Source organism: Haliaeetus leucocephalus, unplaced genomic scaffold (assembly GCF_000737465.1).
Source record: "Haliaeetus leucocephalus isolate CR32 unplaced genomic scaffold, Haliaeetus_leucocephalus-4.0 Scaffold2, whole genome shotgun sequence".
Lineage (NCBI taxonomy): Eukaryota > Metazoa > Chordata > Aves > Accipitriformes > Accipitridae > Haliaeetus > Haliaeetus leucocephalus.
Genome location: NW_010972438.1, coordinates 7,948,769 through 7,973,539, shown reverse-complemented (window position 1 = coordinate 7,973,539; position 24,771 = coordinate 7,948,769). Strand labels below are relative to the sequence as shown.

At 42.2% G+C, this 24,771-nt stretch overlaps 1 protein-coding gene across 1 annotated transcript in view; it reads right to left on the bottom strand.

The window, feature by feature from the left end:
- Window positions 1-421: 421 nt before the first annotated feature.
- MAGI1 (membrane associated guanylate kinase, WW and PDZ domain containing 1) overlaps window positions 422-24,771 on the bottom strand; it is a 353,741-nt gene continuing 329,391 nt past the window's right edge. Inside the window, exons 15-23 of the mRNA XM_010570894.1 lie at window positions 20,687-20,778; window positions 19,491-19,683; window positions 16,020-16,313; window positions 12,505-12,708; window positions 7,489-7,579; window positions 7,304-7,364; window positions 6,144-6,287; window positions 4,793-4,931; window positions 422-1,134 (exon numbers count right to left, since the gene is read on the bottom strand). Coding sequence (XP_010569196.1) covers window positions 428-1,134; window positions 4,793-4,931; window positions 6,144-6,287; window positions 7,304-7,364; window positions 7,489-7,579; window positions 12,505-12,708; window positions 16,020-16,313; window positions 19,491-19,683; window positions 20,687-20,778 — 1,925 coding nt within the window. The 3' untranslated portion in view covers window positions 422-427. The remainder of the gene's footprint in view (window positions 1,135-4,792; window positions 4,932-6,143; window positions 6,288-7,303; window positions 7,365-7,488; window positions 7,580-12,504; window positions 12,709-16,019; window positions 16,314-19,490; window positions 19,684-20,686; window positions 20,779-24,771) is intronic.

Sequence of the window (24,771 nt, the reverse complement as noted above, 5' to 3'; positions counted from 1 at the left end):
GATCAAATTATTCAAACTTGGTCATAAAATCCTTTGCCTATATTATATTATATTACTGGCTACCCCCGTTTACTATATAGGGGAGGGGGGAAAGTAGCCCAATAAAGGAATTATTCTTAAGAAATCTACAAAGAATGTAGAAACAAAATTTTATAATCCTTTAGGACCAACATTTGGCAAGTAATTAAAAAAAAAAGAATACACTGAAAAATACTTTCTTTAATATTATACATCAGGCACAACCTTTTTTTTTTTTTTTCTTTTTTTTTTTTTTTGTTATAAGATTTCATCTGCATAAAAGGTTTGTAGGATCAGCAGGTGCCGGATGCCTCCTCGCCTGCGAAAGCCGGATGGTTTCAAGCTCCTGCACTCTTTCCTCCGCTCCCGTGGCGTGGGGAAGGCGACGGGGGACCCCGGAGGAGCCCCCTCAGATGCTGAGGTCGGTGCTGCACTCCTTGTACGGCCGCCTGCGCTGCTCGGGCGGGTGCCTGCGGCTCGGCTCGTGCTTCCAACCGGGCTCTTCCCTCTCCCGGTGGCCGACTCGCTCCTCCCTGAGCCGTCTGTCGGGCGACCTCTCCCTCCGCCGGTCGGACGACTTGGCCCGCCGGTCGAGGGAGCTCTCTCTTCTCCGCTCGGGCGACCTCCTCGGCTCCGTCAGTCTCTCCAGCGAGCGCCGGCGGCGGCCGGGCGACCGCTCTCTGCGCCTCTCGGGGGAGAGGTCTCGGTCTCGCCTCCTCTCGTGTCGCTCCCGCCTCTCCAAAGTGTTGTCGGCGCTCCTCGTCCCTTCCCTCCGCTTTTCGGGAGACCTCCTCTTCTGCCCGTTCACCACCGCCCTCTCCGGCTGCCTCTCGTGCCTCCTCTCCGGCGACCTCTCCGTCCTCCTGCCTGGCACGTGGTCGTTGGTTTTAGAAGTCCCATTCCAAGTGTGGTGTTCGTTGGGATGTCTGCTAAACTCTCTGCTGCCTTTTAGGTCTCTAAGGTAAGTCCGCTTGTCCCCATGTTGTGATGATTTGTGAAGGTCTGGTGGATAACTGGACTCCGATGATGGGTGCTGCCGTCGGTCGGATGGCACGGGTTTCATTTCCGATACATTTTGTGAACCTGTGGCGGGACTGTTCCTGTCACTGCTGGGGTCTGAAAGAAAATAACAGCAAAGCATTTGGTACCGATGCTTTCCGCGGCGCCGTGACACCACTTATCACTCTTCAGACTTCATTAGTGACAAAAACAAACAACTGTTAAAGCAGTCAGCGAAGGCTAACCGAAGCTTTTGTTAATTTAACTGCGAACAACGAGAGTTACAGGTTAGTACTGGTGCTGCTCTGTTCGTTAGCCGTGTTTTGGTCCAAGCTGATATCATCTTTATGCTCTTCTGGTCATGGGGCATTTTACATTGTCCCCAAGCCCAATTCATAATGTTTCGGTTACACTACTTTCTTTCCAGTGGGGGGAAAAAAAAAAAATTGTAAGTTCAGATGTTGGCTGTTTTTTTAATGGTTTCCAATAAGAGGGCCTTTAGGAAAGGATTTTTTTCTTTTAAGTCTTTTGAAAGAACTGCCTTCCAGGTGTGGGAGGCCTTGTTTCAAATAGCAGAAAACGTACAGAAAATAGAATTGATTATTAAGTTTTCACCTCGTAAAATAACATTTTGAAGGTGTGAGAATTAGACTGTAATCGTGCAATTTCAATTTCATTTAAGACATTACTTAATCTCACTTAGTTCTACCATGTTACGAAAAGTCCTAGGGTAGATTTTGGTTTTGCCACAATGATTCGAACAACGATGACAGAAGTTATGGTTTTTTCATATCAAAGCAATGGAAAGATATTGTAATATGTAGGATGGCCTTGATTAAAACCTAATCTCCGGTTCATTATTTTTAATGTAGTATTTCAGGTAAAACACAGCTGAGCTATGTCTGTGAGACAAACTGCAAAGCAGAAGGAAAAAACCAACCCCAAAACTGAAAACCAGCCCTGCGCTGTAGCTAAGCTACAATTACTCCCATCATTTGCAACGGATGTTTATGAATGATTCATTATAGACATGGCAAACATTAAAGTAGCTGCGCTGACTTAATGCAAGCGGTGCTTTTGTTTGCTTATTGTTTTCTTTTTTAAAGTAACTTCTGCATGGCAGCTTGGCTGGCGTTAGCTACGCTTCCTGCAGGCTTCCTGCCGCTCACACCGCGACACCCACCTCGAGGTGGAGCGTCCTGATGGCAACGACTGAAAACTCTCACAAACACTTGCGGGGACAGATTTTTTTTCTGTTTTTCTCCTTTTTGTCTTCCCTCCCCCAAGCCAAACACTCTACATGCTCATTCCTCCTGCCATCACACAAAGCATCTCCCGTTTGATGGCATTTCCATTCCTTAGCTTGGGAGGGTCGGTGTGTGCATGGGCCATGATTTTTGTGATTTCCAGGTGAAACCCGTGTTGCGACTCACGTGTGTGCATTTTTGCTTATTAGCTTTTTCAGGCAGCAGCTGGGGACCACACCGCTTTTCCATAGCTGTAAGCACGTGGCTTGCGGCAACCTGGCTATCGCACAAGGTACAAGCGAGGTTTAAACGTGTCCTGTGATGTACTTAGAATTCAGGGGACGCAGGGTGCTCGGAATGAATTGCTGTACATATAAAATATAGCGAAGCGGAAAGCAATGTGAGGGAATTAGGCCACAGCACAAAAACACCTAATATTGATTTTAGCTACAAACCGTAGTTTGATTATGGCCCATAAGGTAGAAGCAAGACTCCCCGAGCTTGTCATTTCTCATACATGCAGCGATATTAGGAGGTATCATCGCTGAGGAAGGAAGAGCCCAGCACCAAGAAAAGTAAGAGAAAGAGAAAGAGAAAAGTAGAAAATTTAGATTCCCTATAATAAAGATGAAAGAAAGAAAAATCTTCATATTTTATCTTAGAATAAAGAAAGTTTATTTTTCCAGTCAGATTGTCTAGGCTTCACCCAAATATAAGGCTGCAAAGACAGCGTTGTTATTATCGTGACATAAAGAGACATCTAAGAGGTGATTCAATAACCCAGACAACGAGAGCATCCATTCTAAAAGACAGCTGGAACAGCGACACAGAATGTCATAGAAAAACATTAACAATCAAACAACAACGAAAAATAAAGTCCACCAGAGACCACAACATTAAAAATAAGTACAAAACTCATTACAAAAATATACAGCCTCATAGAGAAGCACGTTCCAATCAAGTCAGAAAAATATTGGAACTTAACATTATTAGAGGAACCATTTGCGACTGCAGCGAACAGAATGAAGAGAGGAAGGAGTCCCAAATGTTACAAGGTTATTCCTTACAGTAGTGCAACCCCTGTATATTAAATCCTTGCTTGAAGAATGAACGTTTAGTGGTTTAGCATTAGCCAAAAGAAAATTGGTGGTGGATTTCCATCCTCAGTGCAACAGACATATGCTTTGAGAAGTGAAGCACTTAATTTACAGGGTATTTATGCAGTCTAGCATATGATACAGTACTGTACATCCAAAGGAGTATAGGAAAAGACAAAAGTAGAAAGAACATTACAGAATTTCAGTGCCATCATTGAACCTTCTGGTGTGCTATTTATATTACAGAAGTGTAAACCCACAACTTCCCTTCCATATTGTTAAACACTTCAGTTGTTTGTCGGTTATACTCTGAATTGGTCATTTTAAGTTAAATAATGAGCAGAGTGAGCAGAAACTCTCAAACGTGGTACAGTAAATGAAAAGAAAATCTAGTTCATAAATTGTGCAGAAGGGTTTTCTTTCTGGTTTTAGGACATGGAGCGAATGATAAACACAGAACTTACTGACACAGAAATAACCCAAATACGGGGAGAAAAGTATAAAGGACATCCCTTCAATCATCAGTTTCTATAGAAACCTCAAAGACCTTTGGTTGGGAGTAGCCCTCCATCGAGGGCACAATATTTGACAATTATCTCAAATAAATAAGACATAATTATAATATTAAATAGTGTGCTAAGTTAAGCCACCCAGCAATCCAACCTCCGGGGGAAGAAAAGGAAATCTAATGCAATTCTTAGTAAGAAACGAGGACTGAATGTTTCCCCCAAGACAGACACGAGAGCACCTTTTCGTAACCTCCTCACCTTTTCAGACTTTACAAATTAACTAGTTGAAACCAGCAGACAGTTTAAGGGGGGAGAAAAGGGCTCAGGAGGCCAAATCAATATATTTTTGCAGTAAAGCTTTTTTTTTTTTTCTTCTTTTTCTTAAATAACTTTATAAATATTTACATAAATATTAAGGGAAGGCAAAAATCTCATAAGCCATCTCGGCATTCATCTCTATGGATACAGACAGGAACTAAAAGAAAAAACCTAACAAAAAAAAAAATCACTGCTTCAGAATAATAACTCAGGATCCCAGTTTTTGCATTGATTAGAAGTAGAGACCTATTTGAAACAACAATTCAGCCGCTGAGAAACAGTTTGGCACAGTTCAATGACATTCCTTGTTTGGCTGGACAAGACAATAAGGTTTTTTTGTTTTGTTTTGTTTTCCTCTCTGATCACCAAAAATACTGCTATGATGATCTTGCCTTACACTGCGCCCCAAGTCCATGGAAGCAAGCAAAGGATGAAATGTGTAGAAAATTCAGCACAAGCGAGGCAATTAACCATATGTTGCAAAGGTTGGTAAGACACTGGTGAGAAAGGAAAATAAAAAAAGAATTCCCGCTTCAGATCTTGAGACAAATCATTCATGGAGTGATGCCAGGGAAGAAAGGAATGTTTTCATAGTTTGACCCACCATATTCTGGGACAGAGCCATCTCCACGTTTCAGAAACAGGCGGACCCTGCGGCCACCATTTTTAATCAGTTCGATGGCCCGAGCATGCTTCATGTTCTTGGTAGTTTCTCCATTGATCTCTAAGATTTCATCACCGATCTGTCAATGTAATAAAAGAAAAGAGTCTAAGATTAGAAACAAGCCCCCATGAGGGTCACCACCAGCACACCACAAGGCAACAGCCACAGCAAAGGCAGAAGAACAACTATGCACCAAGTGAAGCTAAATACGCCCAAGTCCTTCCAGTGACAGCCCACAAAAACCAATGTGCAGGGGCCTGGGAGACATGAGGACAGGGAAAGCTTGAGGTATCAAACTATTATTTCACTGCTGTCCTGTAAAACCACGTTGCATTACTGTATTGCTCAATACCTAGAGCTGTGTTAAAACTGGTGTTATTTTATTTTACTTTCATTATGTGTAAAGTTTTTGGTCAAAGTAGTTGTTTTAGTCTACTGTAACTGTTCAAATAGCTTTTTCAGGTCCATTTCTCATTTGGATAGATACCTTATATGAACCAGCAAAGCTGCTTTTGTACATATAATCATTCATTAGGATAGGAAAACAGGGCTTGGAAGAGCTTGTCAAAACATTGAGTTCCACAGGGCAGCACTGATCTATTTTCATCAGCAAAAGTTTTATCCTATAAATCTACCCCTAGCAAAAGAATTTTCAAAATGCCTTTTGCATGATATATCTGGAGAAGAAAAAGACATATGCTGTAAAGTTATCATGCATTCTCTAACAGAGGAGCAAGGAGTACATAAAACTTAGCAATTTAATTTTTCTGTAGGCATTTTATAACATATGCCCTTATTGTAATGTTTATAATTTAGCTGATATGTAAAGTTAACAGTTAATACTAATAAAAACCTATATTATAATTTTGTAACCCATGGGTCAATATACATGCTCTCTCCCACTCTCCCACTAGCAGAGGAGAGGATCAGGTGGAACACCCTGAATCTCTACTCATGTCTGCAGCTTTAAAGGAGCTGACAAAGACTGTGGCTATTACATTTTCATTGCTACATGTATCTTGGTTAGGCTTTAAAAGCAAGGTTATGTATTAGAATTTGGAAACCTGGGTTGGAACAAAGGGGTGAAATCTTCCAATGCAGACACGCTGTTATAGACTGTATACAAAGAGTGACAGACGCCACTGACAGAAGTAAATAGGAACCACTGCTCCTTTCTGTTAACACTTAGTTTTCCTCTTAGCTGGCACAGCAGAAGGTGTGCCTGTAAGGGAGAGGCAGGGAAGTCAGCTTATTGGAAAGAAACATGGGTTTTAAATCCGTTTGTGCATACCCTCATCTTCCCACATCTCTCAGCTGGACCATCCTCAGCTAGCCGCAACACGTACAGATCCATATTATACTCCCGGCCACCTCGCAGACTAAAGCCAAACCCTTTGGCTCCTCTTTCCAGCTCAACAGTGTAAAAATCTTGGTCCTGCTGGAGGGAAGACAACATATGCACAATTGAACAGAAAGTTAAATGCTGCTCTACTCTCATTTTGAAATTACTCAACCAACGAACGTTATTATTTTTGTTACTCCTAATTCAAAAAAGAAAATCAGTTGAGTTTTCACACACAGACTAGGTTTTCCTGCTTCCTCAGATCCCACCCTGCAACCTGGAGTTCCAGCGGTGGTCTGCAAAGGGCTGTTTGAACGAATGGGCTTGGCCATGTCCCATGCATTTTTCGGCACCTCTGTTATACACCACCTCCTGTGTCCTGGGCAGAAAGGCACCTTGCTGGAGGGTGGTTACCTTTCTACCAACTGCAAAGGAAGGCTAGGGCAATGTCACTTCCAGTGCCAGGCTTTAGTTAAATGTCTGGTGGTACCTGGGATGAGTCTATGCCATGGTGGTGGCTTTTTCTTTTTGTTACCACCTCATCTCTTCCTTTGCAAGAAGCTCAGAAGCATGTGCATTGTTTTTCACAAATGCTGTTAGGGTAGGGATGTTTTGAAGTCCCTAATGGAAGAGGTTACTTCTGGGATGGCCAGTAGCAAGGAAAGTTAACAGCGAGATAGATAATCTCTCTAATAAGATGCCATCTGTGAAAGCTGGAACACTCCAGCTATTGCCCCTTATTAAGTTTTCCTCTTTTTTGTCCTCAGAATTTATCATTCGCACACAACAGTACTTTCTGGAGAGGCCCCTCAAAATACACATTTCGATAAGCAAACACATAAATTATTACTGTTGTAAAAACGTGAGGGGTTTTTTTTTTTTTCCTCCCTAAAAGTCTAGATGAGAATGTGTTGGAAATGTTTCTCAGCTGAAACAACAGCAACACATATTAAGAAACTAATCAGCAAATTCCTCTTTCTTCAGCAAACAGACTGAGGGAGAACAGCTTCCCAGTAGGAATTTTCAAGGGAAATATTCGAACACAGCCTTCAAGCAGATTGGAAACAACAGTCTGTGGTAAACAAAACAATTAGAAATGTCCTCCTTACCTGCGCTGCTTGGGGTGGCTTGAAATCAAACTGGGATTCCTGCTTTGGTTTGGTGTTGTTCCTGCTGTAACAAATAAGAGAAAGAGGGAGAGAAGAAAAATACAGCTCATGGGATGTGAAGATGATCAAGAAATAACTAAAGAGAGAACATGTCAACACGCTCTCCTCAAGAAAAACAATCTGACCTGGTCTCCTGTGGTATTTGCTGAGGAGTATGTGTGGTTGTAATTGTAGCAATTTTTTCTGCATTGGTCAATAAAGTAGCATTGGAGGATTCTGCAAAATAAATTTTTTTTTCCATTATGAGGGAAGACCACTGGCTATTCACTGAAAGAAAAAAAAGTTTTGCAAAGGCATTTCACTGGAAAGCATCATTATGTTGTTTTTAAAGAACTTGAGATTGGCTCAAATTTATTAAATAAAAAAATTGACAGGATAAAGTCTAAGATAAGTCAGTAATTATGCATATGAAACTGTACACTCAATTAGAAAATTAAAAAAAACCAACAAAAAAGGGAAATCTCAATTAGAAACACCTCTGCTAGACACACTCAGAATGAGGACGAACTTGTGGAGGAAGGGTTGAAGAATGTTTAATGTTTTGTGTGTTGTCTAACGATACGAATTCCAATCATTAAAGTCTCCAAATATGGTAGGTTGGCTGGATTAATTTTATAGTAGCAATAACTATTCCATGGATTATAAGCTTATCAGTGCTTCCTCCATCAGAAACTGCAATCTTCGGTAGGATTGAGATGTGGCTTTTATCTAATACCTCACAAGGTGATATTGAACGTGGCTAAACCCCAAACTTACTGAAATCCTTCTTTGAAATACAACCCACTGCTGCCTGAGCACTCAAAGCTGCACGCAGGGATGCGGAACCACGTGTACCAAATGCATCAACAGCTTTGGGTACCATTTACAAAAGGGCTTACCGAGAGAATACAGAGAGCACAATTAACCTCAAAACTCAGTTCGTGCCATGGTAAAGGGCTTTCAGCCCAACATCAGCCTGTGCAAATGCCATATCTCTCTACGCACAGCAGGAGGTGCTTCCAGGAGAGGTCCTCTCTCCTGCTTCACAAAACTGGGAAGGGAGTTGCTGGAGACACAACTGAAAAGTGACTATCTAGGTGTCCCTCACAGTATGACATGGCAAAATGGTCCCCTTGTCATTGTGGAGCTTTATCATAGACTTCAGTAAGACCAGAGTTAACCCAGAACTCATTTAAAATTCTGCCTAAAATTAAGGTCACGTCGATTCCATTAGCCAAATATTAGAACCACAGTTTTGGAGGAAAGACCCGGAACTCTTGCATATTGAACTGAACACATTTTCCAGAAATGCATATTGTATCAATCCTGAACTGAAATTAGTACTGAAGAGTTTTGAATTTTGAATTGCTCCAGAAGTCAGCAGTTCCTGAAAACACCCTTCCCCTCACCCAGGAATTTGAATTCAGAAGAAGAGTTGGTGGTACATGCTTAACCGCTTAAAATGTTGAACTGTAACATTGGTTGCATATGGAGAATGATGGGCACGGTCAACAGAAACACCCAGTCATTAGGCATGGCGTTCCCAGCTAAAGTCACCACAGCGGCAGGCACTCACTCCTTTGTGCAACAGTTGTGCACGCAGGAGAGCCCCACTTTGTGCCTCTACCAATTCTACCTAGGAGAGGACCCCAGGATGCAAGTAATTACAAAATACTGACCATGATCCACTTTCCAAGGTCAAAATCTAAACTGAACGCACAACCACTGGTTAAAACATTGCACCTTTTCTCCTGACTGAACTTCTCTAGTTCCAATCCCACTTAAAAAAAAAAAGCCACCATCAGACAACAGCAACGAAATCTGGGTGGAAACATCCGGCTTTCCAACATAAAATTACAAGGTCTTCTATCCTGCCCTTGTTTGCCTCTTAAGCTCCAGGCATCCGGTAATTAATTTCACCAACTATGGAGAAATCTGCCATTATTAAACAGCGTCCAGCTGTAATACAAAATTGCAGAAATGGGAGGGGGTTTGCCTGAATTAAGGAGGTAGTGGTCATGGGTTTACTTGGTACTGGAAACCTATTTTATTTCATGGATTTATTTTAATTGTGCAGAAATCTAGACGAGGTGAAGGTTTTTCCTTTCTGTAGCTAGTGCGTGTCAAGGGAAACTCAGGAAAAGGAAAAGAGAAAAAGAAGAACCATTTAAACAGATGGGTGCAATGAGAGCACAGCTCCTTTGCCTGCAGTACTGTGCCCAAGTTAACATGCCCAAACCCTCAGCATATGGAGCTGTAACATCTTCCAGACCAGAGCTGGCTTGTGCCCAGTGGCTCAAAGAGCAAGAGAGGCTCCTGGGTCTGCTGCACCTCTCAGGGTAGGCATGACCAAAACATCCCCTTGCAAGGATGTGCCACTGACAGCTGGCTTGTGTGAGAAGGAGACGTCCCTAAGTGTGGTTACACTGTTGGATTTTAAGAAATAATTCTGTGTATTTTGCAAAGACACCTTGATGCTAAAATTGGTCTCCAACATAAGAAGGTCCCAAAACATGGTTAAATGTTCTGTATTCACCCAGAACAAAAGCCTCTGAAATCCTCCACAAATATTTGGAGATCAGATGAAGCTGGGCTCCAAAGAGAATGCAAGATTCCTACCCTTTAGTAGGTCGCACTAAGAATACCAAGTAGAGCAACAACACATCTTTGGTACAGATGTATCTTCACGCCACTGTACTGGATCTATCTTTAGCCCACCCTATCCCATGAGTCAGGAGTTGTGCATAATTTTGCTAGTTTTTTAGACACTGGTTCAGGATGCATGCCAGCCACCATGCAAAACTGGAACACAACACAAATATAGCAAAAATTATCTCTAGTAGAATTACAATTGTACGTTCTAAATCCTACATATTTCATTGATTCTTTGCCCTGTTCTGCCCTAGGACATTCAGACACCAATCAAATGCCTAATCTAAGCTTGTCATTTTTCAGCTCTCTGTATCCTTGCATCAGCTGGTAGCATGTTAAAGCATAGTAATTTCATTGCAAATAAAATCCTGCAGTGGTCTATGGCAAGACTTATTACAAAGCAAAAGCCCTTGGTGTTTTTAATAATGTTAGAAGAGATTAGCAGTGTGAGTTTATTGTGAGTCTTGTGATGAGCCTTAGTTTCATGTTTATCTAAGAAGTATGGCTTGTGATTTATTCTCCCCCCCCCCGCCTTTAAGTACACTGTTAGACCATTTATATTTATCAAAAAAGCACCCAAAAGCTGACAAAAAGAAAACAACACTGAGACCAGTTTCTTAAATCTCATGGGGTTTAGAGCGAACCCTCTCAGCGATTTTGAGAGTGTCTGGTCTTACTGGCTTTTGGAAATAAATGCAGTTAATACTATGCAAAGTTGGCAATAGAAAAAGATTCAAAGCCTGCACTGCTACGGGAGGGAAGAGTTGACTCCTTCTCTAAATTATGGCTTTCCACCTTCTCTAGGAATACGTGATGTCAGTCACACGTACAGGTTTCCTTTCTAACCTAAGCAATTTAACATGGCATTTTGTACACATATTTGCATGAAAAAGACTCACGTCAGGAGGCTACATTCTTCTCAAAAAACTCTTAAACCATTCAAAAGTTACTTATTTCTTAGGTATTTTTGCCTTTTAAAAGAAATTATTTCTTTATTTATTCAAAGATTCACCTGCCTTGATTTTGATCAGATACCAAATACAGGTAATGAACAATTCTTCTCCCAGTTTACCTTCCAAAAGTGGCATGCACTGGCCAGCTCAGGAGTTAGCCTGAGTCACAGCCATTTTATTATTCATGAACACTCAATTTGCTGGAAGCAGCGAAGGATCATATACCATTTGACCTGGTAGTTACTAAACAGTAGGAAAACAAAGCCATTATGCAAAACAGATCATCCCAAACAGAAATAATTTATAACCAGATCATTTCTCATCCTGGCCTATTTTTATCCTATAACTAAACATAGCATAATCATGCTCTGTTGGGTAACCAAATCCATCTTTCAGATTAGAAAGTACGAGACTTGGCAACTACCGAATGCTTCTCACTGGAAATCACATCAAGTAACTTCTTCATTCTGCTTTACAGGTACAAGGTTCAATTCAGGAATACTTTCTCCACTTTTCTTTCAAACTTAATCACACTCTATTTTCATTTAACTGAAAGCAAATAATGTCCTGTACAACTCTAAGAAATGCTCATTAGCACTGTATCTGAGCCATCAAATCTTATACCCGTGAATTCAGCTTAAAAAGAGTGCGATGTAAAAAGATCTCTGCCTAACGAGTTCTCACTATGAATCCGTCTGTGGCAGAGCAGGACAAAGAACAAACAAAATACTTAGAATTTGGAACTACAGCAGTTTTAGTTCTGCTACAGATACTTTACGTTTCTGCTCTGTTCCTATTTGGCATCACAGCTAGGGATCAATTTAATGGAACTGATATATAACACAGATCCTTATTAAATAGTTCAGTGACCTGAAACTAGTACCAAGTGTCAGCACATTATTAGGGATCCTGTGTGTTCCCTCTAATCTGAAACAGTGAGATCCTGTCTAGGGTAACTCTTGCAACGATCGGCTGCAAGCACGCAGCAGCTTCAGCCCCGTTGCCATTTAACTAAGTAATTTAAAAATGTACTGAGCTCGCTCCCAAAGCAACTTACCCAGAATAAAAACAAATCTTCTTTTCGAACAGCTTAAAACATGACAAAGTGTTTATCCCTTTCTGTGATCTCTTTACTCTATAGCCTGCTTGTGTATATACAAAGCTTCAGGAATCCCACATATTAACAAGTGATTCCCAAATATTCTACAACTGCATTATTAACCTAAGAATCAAATCAAAGTGTACTGAGATATGCATAAAAATTACGGAAGATCATTTTTAAGGAAACACATGGAGGAACATGGTAGAATAGATTTTTTTTTTTTTTTTTTTAATATGTAGAATCAGCACCTCCCTGTTTAAAAACAGAACTCCCATTTCTATAGAAAGAAACAAAAAATAAAGCTATGGAAAACTCACAACCTCCCTCCCTGCTAATTCCCAGAGCAGGAGTGGAAATTGAGTCCTCCATGACTTTGCAGCTCCAACTGATGCAAACAGCCAGGGAACAAAACCAACGAGAGGGTCAGGTAAGACAGCAGGAAACATATACTTTACCATCTCCTGGAATGATGCGCAGGGTAACGGTGTTTCCCGCTTCCTTAATGAGGTTGACGATGTCTGAATGCGACTTGTTGGTGATGGAGCACCCATTCACGGCCAAGATCCGATCGCCTACTTTCAGCTTGCCACAGCGGTCTGCAGGACTCCCTTCAATTATCCGACCTATTTTGTGAGGCATGGCCACACATGCATTTCCCGCTTTTGTATTGGTTTGGGGGTTGTTTTTGTTTTGGTTTGGTTTGGTTTGGTTTTGGTTTTTAATTGTTTACATACGTGGGAATATGGTGAAGGGGAAAAGGAGAAAAAGGGTTGAAAAGGGAAAGAGAAGGTTAAGGGTTAATTAATTAATGCATCAAGCAAAAGTTATTATAGGATAGCTTTGCTGCCAGTGTTCAAAACATTGGCATTCAACTAGTATGAGTGCACAATACTTTACTCCTTTTACAAAAAGGTGTTTTGTTAATCACTCAAAACTCCCCCCACTTTGATTTCTGTTAATAAATGGTGAGATCTTTATAGACTACAACTGCACTTAGCAACCCCATCACAACCCAAATCCTGATTTTATTTTTGAACAAAAAAAATCGAAACTGTTTGTAGAAAAGACAAACTTCCTCCTCCAAGATTACATCCGTGTCGGCCTCTCTAGTCCTTCTCTAAGTCAACTGCTGTTCAAGCTTCTGCCAATGTTTTGTTCTTTCTCAACTTAGAAAGATAAAATTGTTCTAGGCCTAGGAGGGAGCGCGACTCCCTTTCTACCACAAAGACTCACTCTATCAGCGCTGCGTGGGGAAGCAACATGAAACGGTTTTCTTCCATCGTGAATAAAGGTACTACCAGGGAAGGTACAGGACCACTGCAGATAGGCCAAGACTGACAAAGGTAACCTGTTTGGTGCAGGCATCCACCTCAGCTTCTGTTAACCCTTCCCCTTTTATGATCTTAGATGGCATCAGGATGGGAGCAGGGAAGGAATAAGGACCTCCTCATTTAAATACCTCTAAAACCACACACAAAACCATTGAGATGTCTGACACACAGAGCAAGAGCACTTTAGGATGAATGTGTTTTGGAGACAAAATTCTCCTCCTGTGCCATGCAATTGTTTGTCCCAGAACCACAGGGTCATCCATAAAATGCAGATTTGGGACACAGGGGATACACAACTTCACTCAGATAAATCCAGTGGGCTTTTGTACGGCTTCTTTACACAGGCAAAAGGCCCTCGGGCATGCAGCACTTGATTAAAACCCTTAAAACCACAGAGTGGTCATCTCATACTTTGCATCCACAATACATTCACCCCCAAGATGCACTTTCCCGTCTGTGCTGTAGTCTTTATTTGATTAGTAGTTTTAGAGATATACATTGCTGCACACATGAGAACACTAGAAAGACCATAAAGAAGAAAAGGCTAAGAAAAGGAACGTGAGGTGAGAGAACAAGGTTGGAAAGAAGTGATGAAAACTGGCAGAAAGTGTTAATATTAGTTGCAAATGGTAGGGAGATTTTTTTTTTTCTTCTTCTTCTTTTACTGTGATATTAGAAAGTTTCTCTTTCTGGTAATACAAAGCCCCATCCAGTTTAAATGCTGTTTTGAGGGTATGAGTTCCCACTCTGCCCAATCCACTGAACACAGATGACAGAGCCTACACCAAAGTGACCAAGGTGGGTTTTAGAACCAGTTTGGCCCATCTCTAAATACTACCCATGAAAGAAAAAAACTACAAAGCAGGTCCAAAGCAAGCACCACACACAGAAGAGGGAACGCATCTCATGCAGAGTATTAGGAAAAAGCTGAATACACTTGAAAAAAATTAAAGGAAAAACAGTCACAGATAAACAGATCTCCATGAGGAGCCCCTGCACAGAAAACCTCCAGTTAGCAAGTATCTTGAGCTAAAGCAAACACAACTCTTTACAACCTCAGGTCAAGGTTTCTCTGCAGAAAAGAGTTAGAACATAGTCTTCATACAGTAAAAGTTATTTACACACGTTTGCAAATACTTTCAGAAGATAAAAGTGCTCTCTCCAGTTTAGACTGAGTTCAGTTTAGTCTCTATTGCATTACACCGTTGTGTTCTGGTACCAAAGTACCTATTCTAGAAGAGCAGTTTCCAGCAGTGAGGACAGTGCCAAGGTAGGCTTGCACCAGAGAACTGACAGAACTTGATGCACCAGGTCTATACTAGATATTTCCCCCCTGAAATCTCTGCTGCTATGACTGCCCTGAACAGTGCTAGAAATGGCCCATTATACATCAATACCAGCAAAGGAGGTGATGCTCCCTTGATTTATTAGGAAGGGCACTGCTGACAGGCAACAGCAGGAAATTTCAGAGAAAAAAGCCTAGAAAAAAAAGGGGGAAAGACCACTTCTTGCCACATGCATCTGTGTGGCCCAGGAACATTTGAGCCGTACAGGGAGACTGCAATGTATTTTGTCTGCAAACCACAATCCTGCTCTGAGAGGTAGCGTGAAGACAGCCAAGGCACTTGTTCAGTCTTTCCTTTCCCCCTCCATCCCTATCGCATGCCACAGACTACTAGGGAGGAAATGCCTTTTTTTCCCCCTACAAAGTATAAGTGGATGCTGCCTCTGGCCCTTTTAGAGGAGACAGAAAGAGAAGAAATAGCATCTCTGACTGGTTTTCCCCTTGCAGTGACATTACTGCTCTAGAGCAGGCTGCTCTGTGCACACTTGCAAAACCCACTTATTTGTACTTTGCAACATGACTTGTTTGCTCTGTAGACAGAATTACACCTCTTCTGCAGCAACACCTGGAAATGAGTGTCTGCCTAGCAGAAAGGACTGTCTTCAGAAAGAAACCACGACTGGTTCTATTTGGGCAGGATATTAAGTGTGACATCGCATGAACTTCATTTCCCCCAACTCTGAAGAAATGGATTTGGGAAGAGGTGGAATGGGTCAAAAAAAATCCTGTTTTTTTAACAGTATTCTCCATTTTATGTCTCACCAGCAAGTACTATTAATTAAAAATTTCCAGCTATCAGCATGCTCACTCCATAATGAGGATCAGAATAACCCTGGTTGCCAAAGAGAAGTTAATCAGTTTAAGCATTACTGCTTTTAAATCAACTGGCTCAATTCGACCATCAGGAGACATATTTCATTCCACTTGCTCCATTTCTGCATTAGCAAACGGCATCACTGGGGGGATCCCCGGCTGCTCTTCTGAGCATAAACCCCAGAAAGATGTCCAGCTAGCAGAGAGAGCCGGAGGAGCTTCAGGGAGCATCAGGAATTGTCACTGGTGGCATTTTTGCTCTTCAGGTTGGGATTTCTCATTTTGCTTTTCTCGACTCAGTGCTGAGTAAAACCCAGGAGGCAAACACCTACCAAGTCTTGGCCTCCGATTAAGCTATTAATTACACACATTAGGGCACACTCACAACTTTTAATTAAACAGATCCCCACTAGCCTCTTTGCGCCGCAGCACTCAAATCCGCGTCTCCTTCGAGGCGCGTTGAAGAAACTCCCAGACTTACCGAATGTCGTCCCCGCCTCCGGCCTGCTCACCGACGAGACGATGACGAAGCCGAAGCCCTCGTTTTCGCCGCGGCGGATTTCCACGTCGTAGGGCTGGACCACGGCGCTGACGACGCCGCTGCCGCCGCCGCCGCCGCTGCCGATGCCACTGGTGCTGCCGCTGCCCGAGCTGACGGTGTTGAGGGAGTTCTGGCTGCCCTGTGGCGTTCGCTTCTCCTCTGTCAGCGAGGCCGGCTGGTTGCTGCTGTGGTGGGAAGAGGCTGGGGATGGGACTTCATTCTCCGCCTTGGGAACTGGGGAGTTAAAAAACACAACTGTCTGAGCAAGCTGCATCATTTGGTGCTTGAAAAGTGCCATCCGCTGAGAAAAAGGTAAAAAAATAAAGCAGATCACCTGCTTTAATCTATAAATCATGGCCAGAGTGACCAAGGGCTCTGTCTCCTTTCGGATGTCACCACCAACAGCTCTGTTCGGTGATGGCACTGACCACACACACTCATCCTCTCCAGTGTATCGTCACGCAGCCAAAGCCCTTCACTGCCGCACTACAGCAGCAGCACAGTTAAACCAGTGCAGTGCTGCGTGCTCGGAAGCTCTGTGGCGTTTTAAACCTGGATTACATTAGTTCAGAGGTGCCTCCTTTAGCTATCACAACCCCACTTCAGTTATATATGTGCAACCGTGTATATGGGCACAAGCCGTGAGGAGACAGACTAATGTCAAATACCCATCACTCAACACCTGTGTGTTTTTTAAACTCATCAGCTATCAGCTGGGTAGCACTGATTGCCTTTGATTAATGTGATCTTAAGTAATAATAACACCCATACTAAAGCAAAACAACTTGTGAACCAAGCTTTTCTGGATGGAAGAATGAGCAACTTTCACCTGTACAGTCCAGCACAGTTGGGGGGAAACCATTAAACATTATTAACATTAACATTAAACAAGTGTTTAACAGCAACTGAAGTTGGAAGTGGTATGAGTTTAAAATCTGATCAGCTTGAAGAAATATCAAAAAAATCACTTAGTCCACACTCTGCTCGAGTCAGGGCCAGCTATACTTACTGTCAGTCCTGACAGATGTTTGTCTAATCAGCTGTTAAATATCTCCCCAGGCAATCTATTGGTTGCAATATCTAACTTTAATCTTCCCTACTGCAACGTAAGGCTATTATTTCTAGTTCTATCTAGCAGGCATATGGAGAACATATTATTCCTTTCCTCTTTGCACCAGCCTCTTATAGTCTTGGGGAGTTTAACACCTCCTCCCCCTTCTCTGCTTTAGGCTAAACAATCCCAATTTGTTCAATATTTCCTTGCAGACCATGTTTTCTAGAGCTCTCCTTATTCTCACTGGTCCTCTGGACTCCCTCCAGTTGGGTTCTCTCCAACTCAAACATGTCTTTCTTGAAGCGCTGGACCATATTGCAGCTAAGCCATCATCTGCTGGGAAATCAGGAGAGTTCCCCCCTGCCTACATCCCAGCACAGTGTTTTTCTTCACCTGAGCCAGCCTCAGGTTAAAGCTTGTGGCCCGCAATAGCTTCCACTTCTTGTTACTCAGCCAGTTCTCCACAGTACATTTGCGCAGCTGAGAGCAGCATATTGCGCTTGTCTCTGCTGAATGGCTGCCTCTGCTAATCAGGTCACTTCTCCAATTTGGTGAATCAAAATTAAGTTGAAGATCTTAAAAGCAACAACAAAATGGATGCCAAATAAAAATCTCAACCTGTAAACTCATGATCCAAAGAAAAAGAACTTCAAAATATTCTTGGACAGAAGTACCTGTCTGCACTTAGATACTCAAAGTATGTACTAAATATACAGTATTCTACATATTAAGAATACAGGAGTAGAAACTTTCCCCTATATAAATCTTAAGACTTGGGAGTACCCATTTAGGTGAACAATCTTTTTCTACTGGCATATAGATCACAGGAGGAATAAGGGACCAAAATTCAGGAAGAGGCTTCTCTACAAAGTTATGCCAGAATTTAAATGCCTGCAAATATAAGGTGAAAGAAGGGATCCTGAATAATTTATCCTAGAGTAAGTGTCCACACCTGAAATGATTCAGAAATAGCTCAGTCTGGGGTAACAATCCCCTGAATGAAATCTCAAGAGATGTCTCGTGCATCTGAATCTTTTATGGTAATTTCCAGCCTGAAGGCTGTAAAACTGGATAGAAAATCTACGCACAAAAACAATACCAAAATTCAGCTGCCCTTCCTCTTCCTCCCAAAGCTCATCTCCTAAAGCTTCTCTCACACTGGCAGCCCTTTGTTAGGAATGAGAGAGAAGCTATTAGGAGAGACATAACCTGGCATTCAATCCACAATGGGAAGAAGGAAAGAAATGAGAAGTGAACACCTATTTAATACTGTCTGGAAGGAGCTCAGCCGTGGATAAGAATACAGAGCTATTTTAGAGGTGCTGTTCTAGTCCTAACTTCCACTGCAGGCCTAATTTTCAACCTGAATGTTATTTTGATGCTCTTTAAGATGAAAGTACATCACTGCCTAGTTTTCTGCTGATGCCTAAACTTGAAAAGCTACATAATATCCTTTCTTTTGAATAAGTGAGCTAAACCAAATCCCACACTTGAGCTCCTTAAAGGGACACACAAGAAGAGGGAGCACCCCAGTGTCACTGCCCAATATTAAGCATAAGGTCGCACGTCATTTAGAAAGCTCATGCTCATGTCTTCGTTTTCCTTGCTATCAGCACATTTTTCTGTCACTAATCTGGGTGCCACCGTGCAGTGTCACTTCTCTCTGCATCTTTGTTTTTCTGCTAGCTTCTTTTTTGTCCATTTAGACCATACGCTTGTGCAGTGCTTGCACAATGCCCAGCATAATTCAGCACACAGAAATCTCTCTATTACAACAAACATGCACACCCTGCACTACCAGAACCAACGACACTTACAGTTTTGCATCCTGTGGTTAGTTGACTACATGTTGCAACCTCAGTTGAAGCTTCTCCTGTGCCTGGGACATCAGCCACCACACACCAATGCCCTCACTCGCGCTCTGCCCTTGCCTCCCCTCCTGTGGACTCTTCAGCATCTTTTCCCTCACTCCTAGTTTAAGGGTGGCTATCAGGCAGCATGGTTATTTTGGGAAGTAAATAGAAAACGCAGGCAGTCAGGCACAGTGTCTGCTGCTGCTTGAGTCAAACTAAAAATGGTATGTTGCAACTGAACAGTTCCCCGTTTTATCAGAAACCTTCATGAAGACTGACTGGGGAAGCCAACTGAGGTTGAGAGTCTTGACTGGAAACAAAATCGTTGAAACTTATTTGATCCAGAACAAAAAAGACTAAAAACAGGCAAAAGAGGAATAATAACACCACATCCCCTGAGTTTTCCCAGTATTACAAGGAGAAGCTTTTTTTCTTTAAACCGTTTGCTGAACAGATGGAGTCTGGCAAGAAAATCTACCCCTGCAGAGTGACACTGCAGCCTACCTGTGTAAACCACTTTGCGCCTGACGGTCAGATTGACGTGACCTTGTTTGGCTGCCTGTTGCATAAGCTGGACGACAAGCTGGTGCGATTTCCCGACAACAGGCGTCCCATCCACGCAGATCAGTTCATCACCCGATCTCAGGCGGCCGTCAGCATCAGCAGCACCCAGCGGTACAATGTGACCGATGTAAATCTGATGAATTAGAACGAACAGGAGAAAGGAAGGAAAGCGGAGGGGGGCAGATAGAGAGAAAGAAGGAGAGGAGGAGAGAGAGTGATAAATGAGAACTAGCTCAACAGGCAGCTGGAAGCAAGGGGCACTGGTAGTTAGACTCAGTTTAGTAGAGACAAGAAATTGTTGACAAATGTCTCCTGGTCAGGAAAGTTGCTCCTGTGAAAGCAGCTCCATGTGAATATAGCCACATCATGAAATTGTAATGAATTGACATCTTGTTTCATTAGGCGGTCCATTCACTCTAATGACAGATAGCCTCAGGAAATGTGTTCAACCAGACAGTGACCAGAGACGAAGATGGCTAAAAGCACTGAGGGTCTTGTCAAGGAAGCTGTGATTGAGTTTTCCTTTCCATTGCCTCTAGGGTTTACAAGCTCTGTACTACTCGCCTGTCAGCCAACTCCGTCTTGGTTTATCTACAGTGAGTTCTGTGGAGTTACTCTAACATGAGAAGAATTCATGGCCTCTCTTTCCGTAAATGACCAAAATAATTTTGGCAGGGAAATATGTGGAAATTTACGCTGCCACTATCTAGCTTTGACCCGTGCAGCACAGGAAAGCCTGACACCTTCCACAGGCACTGGATTTATGGAAAAGAAGTTAAGCGAATTCAAGGATGGAATTGACCAAATGGAAAACCTGACACTCTAAGATCAAAATACTTGCAAACCCAACCAGGATGTCCTTTCCTCAGTGTCTAGGCAATTTCAGACCTATGTATTTTCATTTGGGCTATCGTGAAAACAGGGAAAAGCAGGGGAAGCCAAACCCATTTCAGTTATGGGAGTTGCAGTTTGTTTTTTGGAGGGATGGTGGGAAGGAGTTGCAGGATGTAAATACATAGCCTGCTAGTTACTTCAACAGAGATGCTACAGCGCACTTCTGCACCTGTGTAGATGCTACTGCTGTGATTCTGGAAGATGTCGTGAGTTAAAACATGACCACTTCTGGATATACTCACAGGTTCTCCAGGCTCATTTCCACCTAGAATCCTAAATCCAAAACCGGTTTCCTTTCTCCATAGAAAGATATCCTGCTCTTGGTAATCTGGAACTGAAGGGAAAGAAGGAAAACTGTAATTTTTAATCAAAAAACCCACACCTTTTTACCCCAAACCAGGACTACTCTGGTGTACATGCAGAGGGATCTGCTGCACAATTTTACTCATTAAATGAGGTGGTCTTGAATTTTTAGACGTAATGAAGAACATTTATAGCTTTAAATACTAAAGGATTATTATTTAATTCACTACTAAAAATTATACGGTGGTTTCTGCTTTCTAGGTGTCTAATTGTGACTTGCCATTTGTTTATCACTGTAATATTTCCTTCCACCAATATTAGCATCATTACCCAGTGCAAGAGCCTCTTCCAAATCATCAATAAATAAATGTGTACAACAGAGAATTACTCTGCCAGAAACAATACAGCTGCCTCCTCTTTCATGGGAGACAAAAGAGCCACTTGTTATGACTTCTACTGTTTAATTAACTTTCACAAGCATAGTTTGCTATCTGTTTACTGACACTGCTTTAAATAACTATGGGACAGATCCCCCGTTGGTGTAAAACAGAAGGGCTCCACTGAAAACAATGCAGCTCTCCTGACTCTCACTTGCTCGTGTATGGGCTCTGTAAAACCACTGAACAGATAAAACCAGCTGGAAACATAAAAGAGCCCAACCTTACCTACTCATTAGTATGGAACACCAGCAAGCCTTTTACAATGAATATTACATACAGTGAAGTACTAACCTTGAAGTGCAGTTGAACAGTAATGTTTCATATTAACTTATTCATGCTTGCTTTCATCCCTTTTTTAAAATGCAAAATTAATTGCTAACATTAAATCATATCAGAAGACAACTTCAGGTTCATTTAATATTTATTGGTTAGTATCTGTAACATTGACTAATTTTGTAATGATCTCCTCCCCAAATTTATAATTAATGATAAAAAAGCTGTTCCTTTACAAGTCAGCTGCCCATATCTTTAGTAAAGAAATCTAAGTATATCATTCAGGAATGTAATTTAAATAAATGCATACTCAGATACAGGATGCAACATGTTTAATGAAACATCATCTAGTTTTCTGTATCTATGAGCAGATAAACAGGTTGTTTTCCATTTACATCAGTGTCAGACTGGGCCCTAATTGCGTTTTACACTGTTGGTGCCTGTTGCACAAAGGTTTGGGTCTAGTCATCTGATGCTTTTCAGTGTTAAGATTTTTGGTTAGCTCTGATGCTCTGTCTTCAATGACTCAACAGGTTTAAAATGTAATATGAATTTCAGACCTGGGAATACTAAAAATTAAACGAACAGGTGAGTGCTAAGGCACAGATGTCTGCTTTGACATTTTCAAACTGGTTTTATATATAATATTTTCACATTTTAATTAATTGCAGTTATAAACTGAGCTTAAGACCCATGCACATGACCTTACTGAACTAGAGGCTAGTTTTTGTCCAGACACAATTACAGAATAATCAGGTGATGAACACGCTGGAAACCCGCGTGGTTCATCTGTTCAGGCGAGTTGGCTGAAGGCAGCTCGCCACCGTACAGACGTGCGGCACAACAGCAGAACTTAGACAATGAATTAATTGGGTTTTGTCACTGCCTTCAGTGAGGGGGAACGTGAAGAGCAGACGCGTTCGGAAGCGTCTCTCCAGCACTTTGCAGGCTTTTTTGGCAAACGCTAGCCCCAACCAATTAATAGCGCGTGTTGGATCTGTCAGAGGCAAAATGGCTTCTGCAGAGAGCTTCAGCGTGGGCCCGTTTCCTCGGCATCTCTCAACACCTTCCCATTTGTCAACTCTCCAGTCTCACTGAACGATGCCTTATGTTCCCGGTTCGGGTACCAGCTAGCCAATTAACGGCCGCTGGAGATAACGGCAAGCCGAGGTGTAACGGCGGTGTCAAACCGAAGCAACAAAAAAAAAAGACAAGTCTATACCCAAAGAAGCACGTTCATTCATGGAATGGTCCTTCCGCTGGAAGGATTACAGAGAGGTGAAACACAGATAAAACAAACGTACAGACAACACACATTTACACAGCGTGAGTACAAACCACACAAAACTCCTTTTACCGCTTTTTTGCGCCAGCTCTGCAGTGTGGCGATTCACTGGCACAGGTCACAAACCCCCATCCACCTCTGCGCTTCCATACAGCCGAGGTGGGACCCCCTGAGGCTCTCCATACTGCAGAATTACTCAAGTTCTCCATTATTCGGGAGTGCTTCAGAGGAACCACTTTCCTTACATAAAGGGAAGATTTCACGGTGGTGCTGAAACTTTACTGAAAACAAATGAAAAATGGCCTCCAGGAGTCATTCGTTGCTTCTTTGCACCTTGACCTGACCTCAAGCATGTCTGAGACTTTCTGGAAAAAACATGTAAGTAGCCCAAATGGGTAAAACTTGCCAGCATGCTCGTCCTGAATTAACCCAGACAATTTGGAGAGCGCCACAAAAGTGGTAAGAAGAGTTCTGCGGGGACCGTGAGGAGGAATGGAAGGAGAGGTGAGCGCCACAGCCCCATCAACGAGCCACATGGACAGACTCATGAACAAAACGGGAACACGATACCCCCCCCACCGCCGCCTACGAAATCCACTGCTAGCCAGCACACAGTAAAGCAAGTACTTTGCACCTTCGTGGCTAACCTTGGCGTACGGCCCTGCCAGACTCCCTTGGTGATGAAGAGCCCCCCGCCACAGAGCAGCAATGACACCAGAACAAGACATCACAAGACACAGATACATTCTCGGCACAGTCTTACATTCTCCAAAACTCGTGGAATTGATTTCTCTCTCTCTCTCACCCTTGCTCAGTCCAGTTGCAGGCGAAGGTGACATAGCTGTAATATTAATTTTACAATTTTGCAAAGCTTAATGTATCTGCTTTCTTGTTAGTTCATTGAATTAATTTTGACTGTATGGATCATGTTAGGCTTTCATGCATAAATTGCTAAGGTTCTAGCTACTATGGGTTACGACATACTAACTTTCACATCTATTTGCACATGCCTGTGTACATGTGGATATATAATACACACACACATATGAATTTATACATTTATGTACATGCATGCAGGTATATTTGAAGAACTCTTCTTTTCTCCTCAGAGGAAGAATCTCTTTGAGAACACCTTAAAAATACTTCTCTACAAAATATTTTCCACCATCATGACACAGTTAGTTTTCCAAATGGAAGCATCTTTTCCTGATGTTAAAAGAAATTCTAAATACATGGTGATGAACAATGAACACAGTGCTTAATTAGAGGTCATTTTAATCAAAGTTTCCTATACAAACTTTAACAATTATCTTACGATAATCTTACAAAAACCACGTCAACTTTATATAAAAAAAAAATCTGCCCAGCGTGATATCAGTTTCAACAAAAGATGGATTAAAAAATAATAAGTATGAGTTTGCTTTAGTCACTAGCTCATTTGAGGCAGCAGCACTCTCAATGACTCATAGCTTGGCAAAGTACAAAAGTTTTCAGGCCCAGATTCAGCAAAGTATATAAGGACAAGTCTGAAATTAAGAGTGAATAGTCTCACTGAAGCCAAAGGAGAGTTTCAGTGTTGAGAAGTCCTGTGATTTAGCCATAAATCTCTTGAGATTACGCCCCTGCAGGAAAGCCCTGCCTTCTAAACTATCCCACTGCAGGAGAATTCCAGTTTGTCTGTCTTTTCCTTTCAATCAAACCTTCTGGTGGCATGGAAAGCTTTCAAAAGATGGCTTCGGCATGTTCTTGACAAGAAGACCAAGTTCTGCCCCTGAGGTTTGGGGAAGGCTCAATGCCTCGACTGAGCCATGGCCCAGGCTGGTGCCCGATGAACACCAGCAAAATCTGCCCAGAACCCAGCTCCGGAACGGCTCAGCAGCCTCTGCTGCTCACGCAACGTGCTGCAAGTACTACGGTCCATTTTAGCAAGACACTCTCTAGGGGCATGGACACATCTGTGTGCCCAAGTGTACGACTGTAACTGTTTGTCTCCTATTAATATAATAAAAGGACATAACCCTACCAA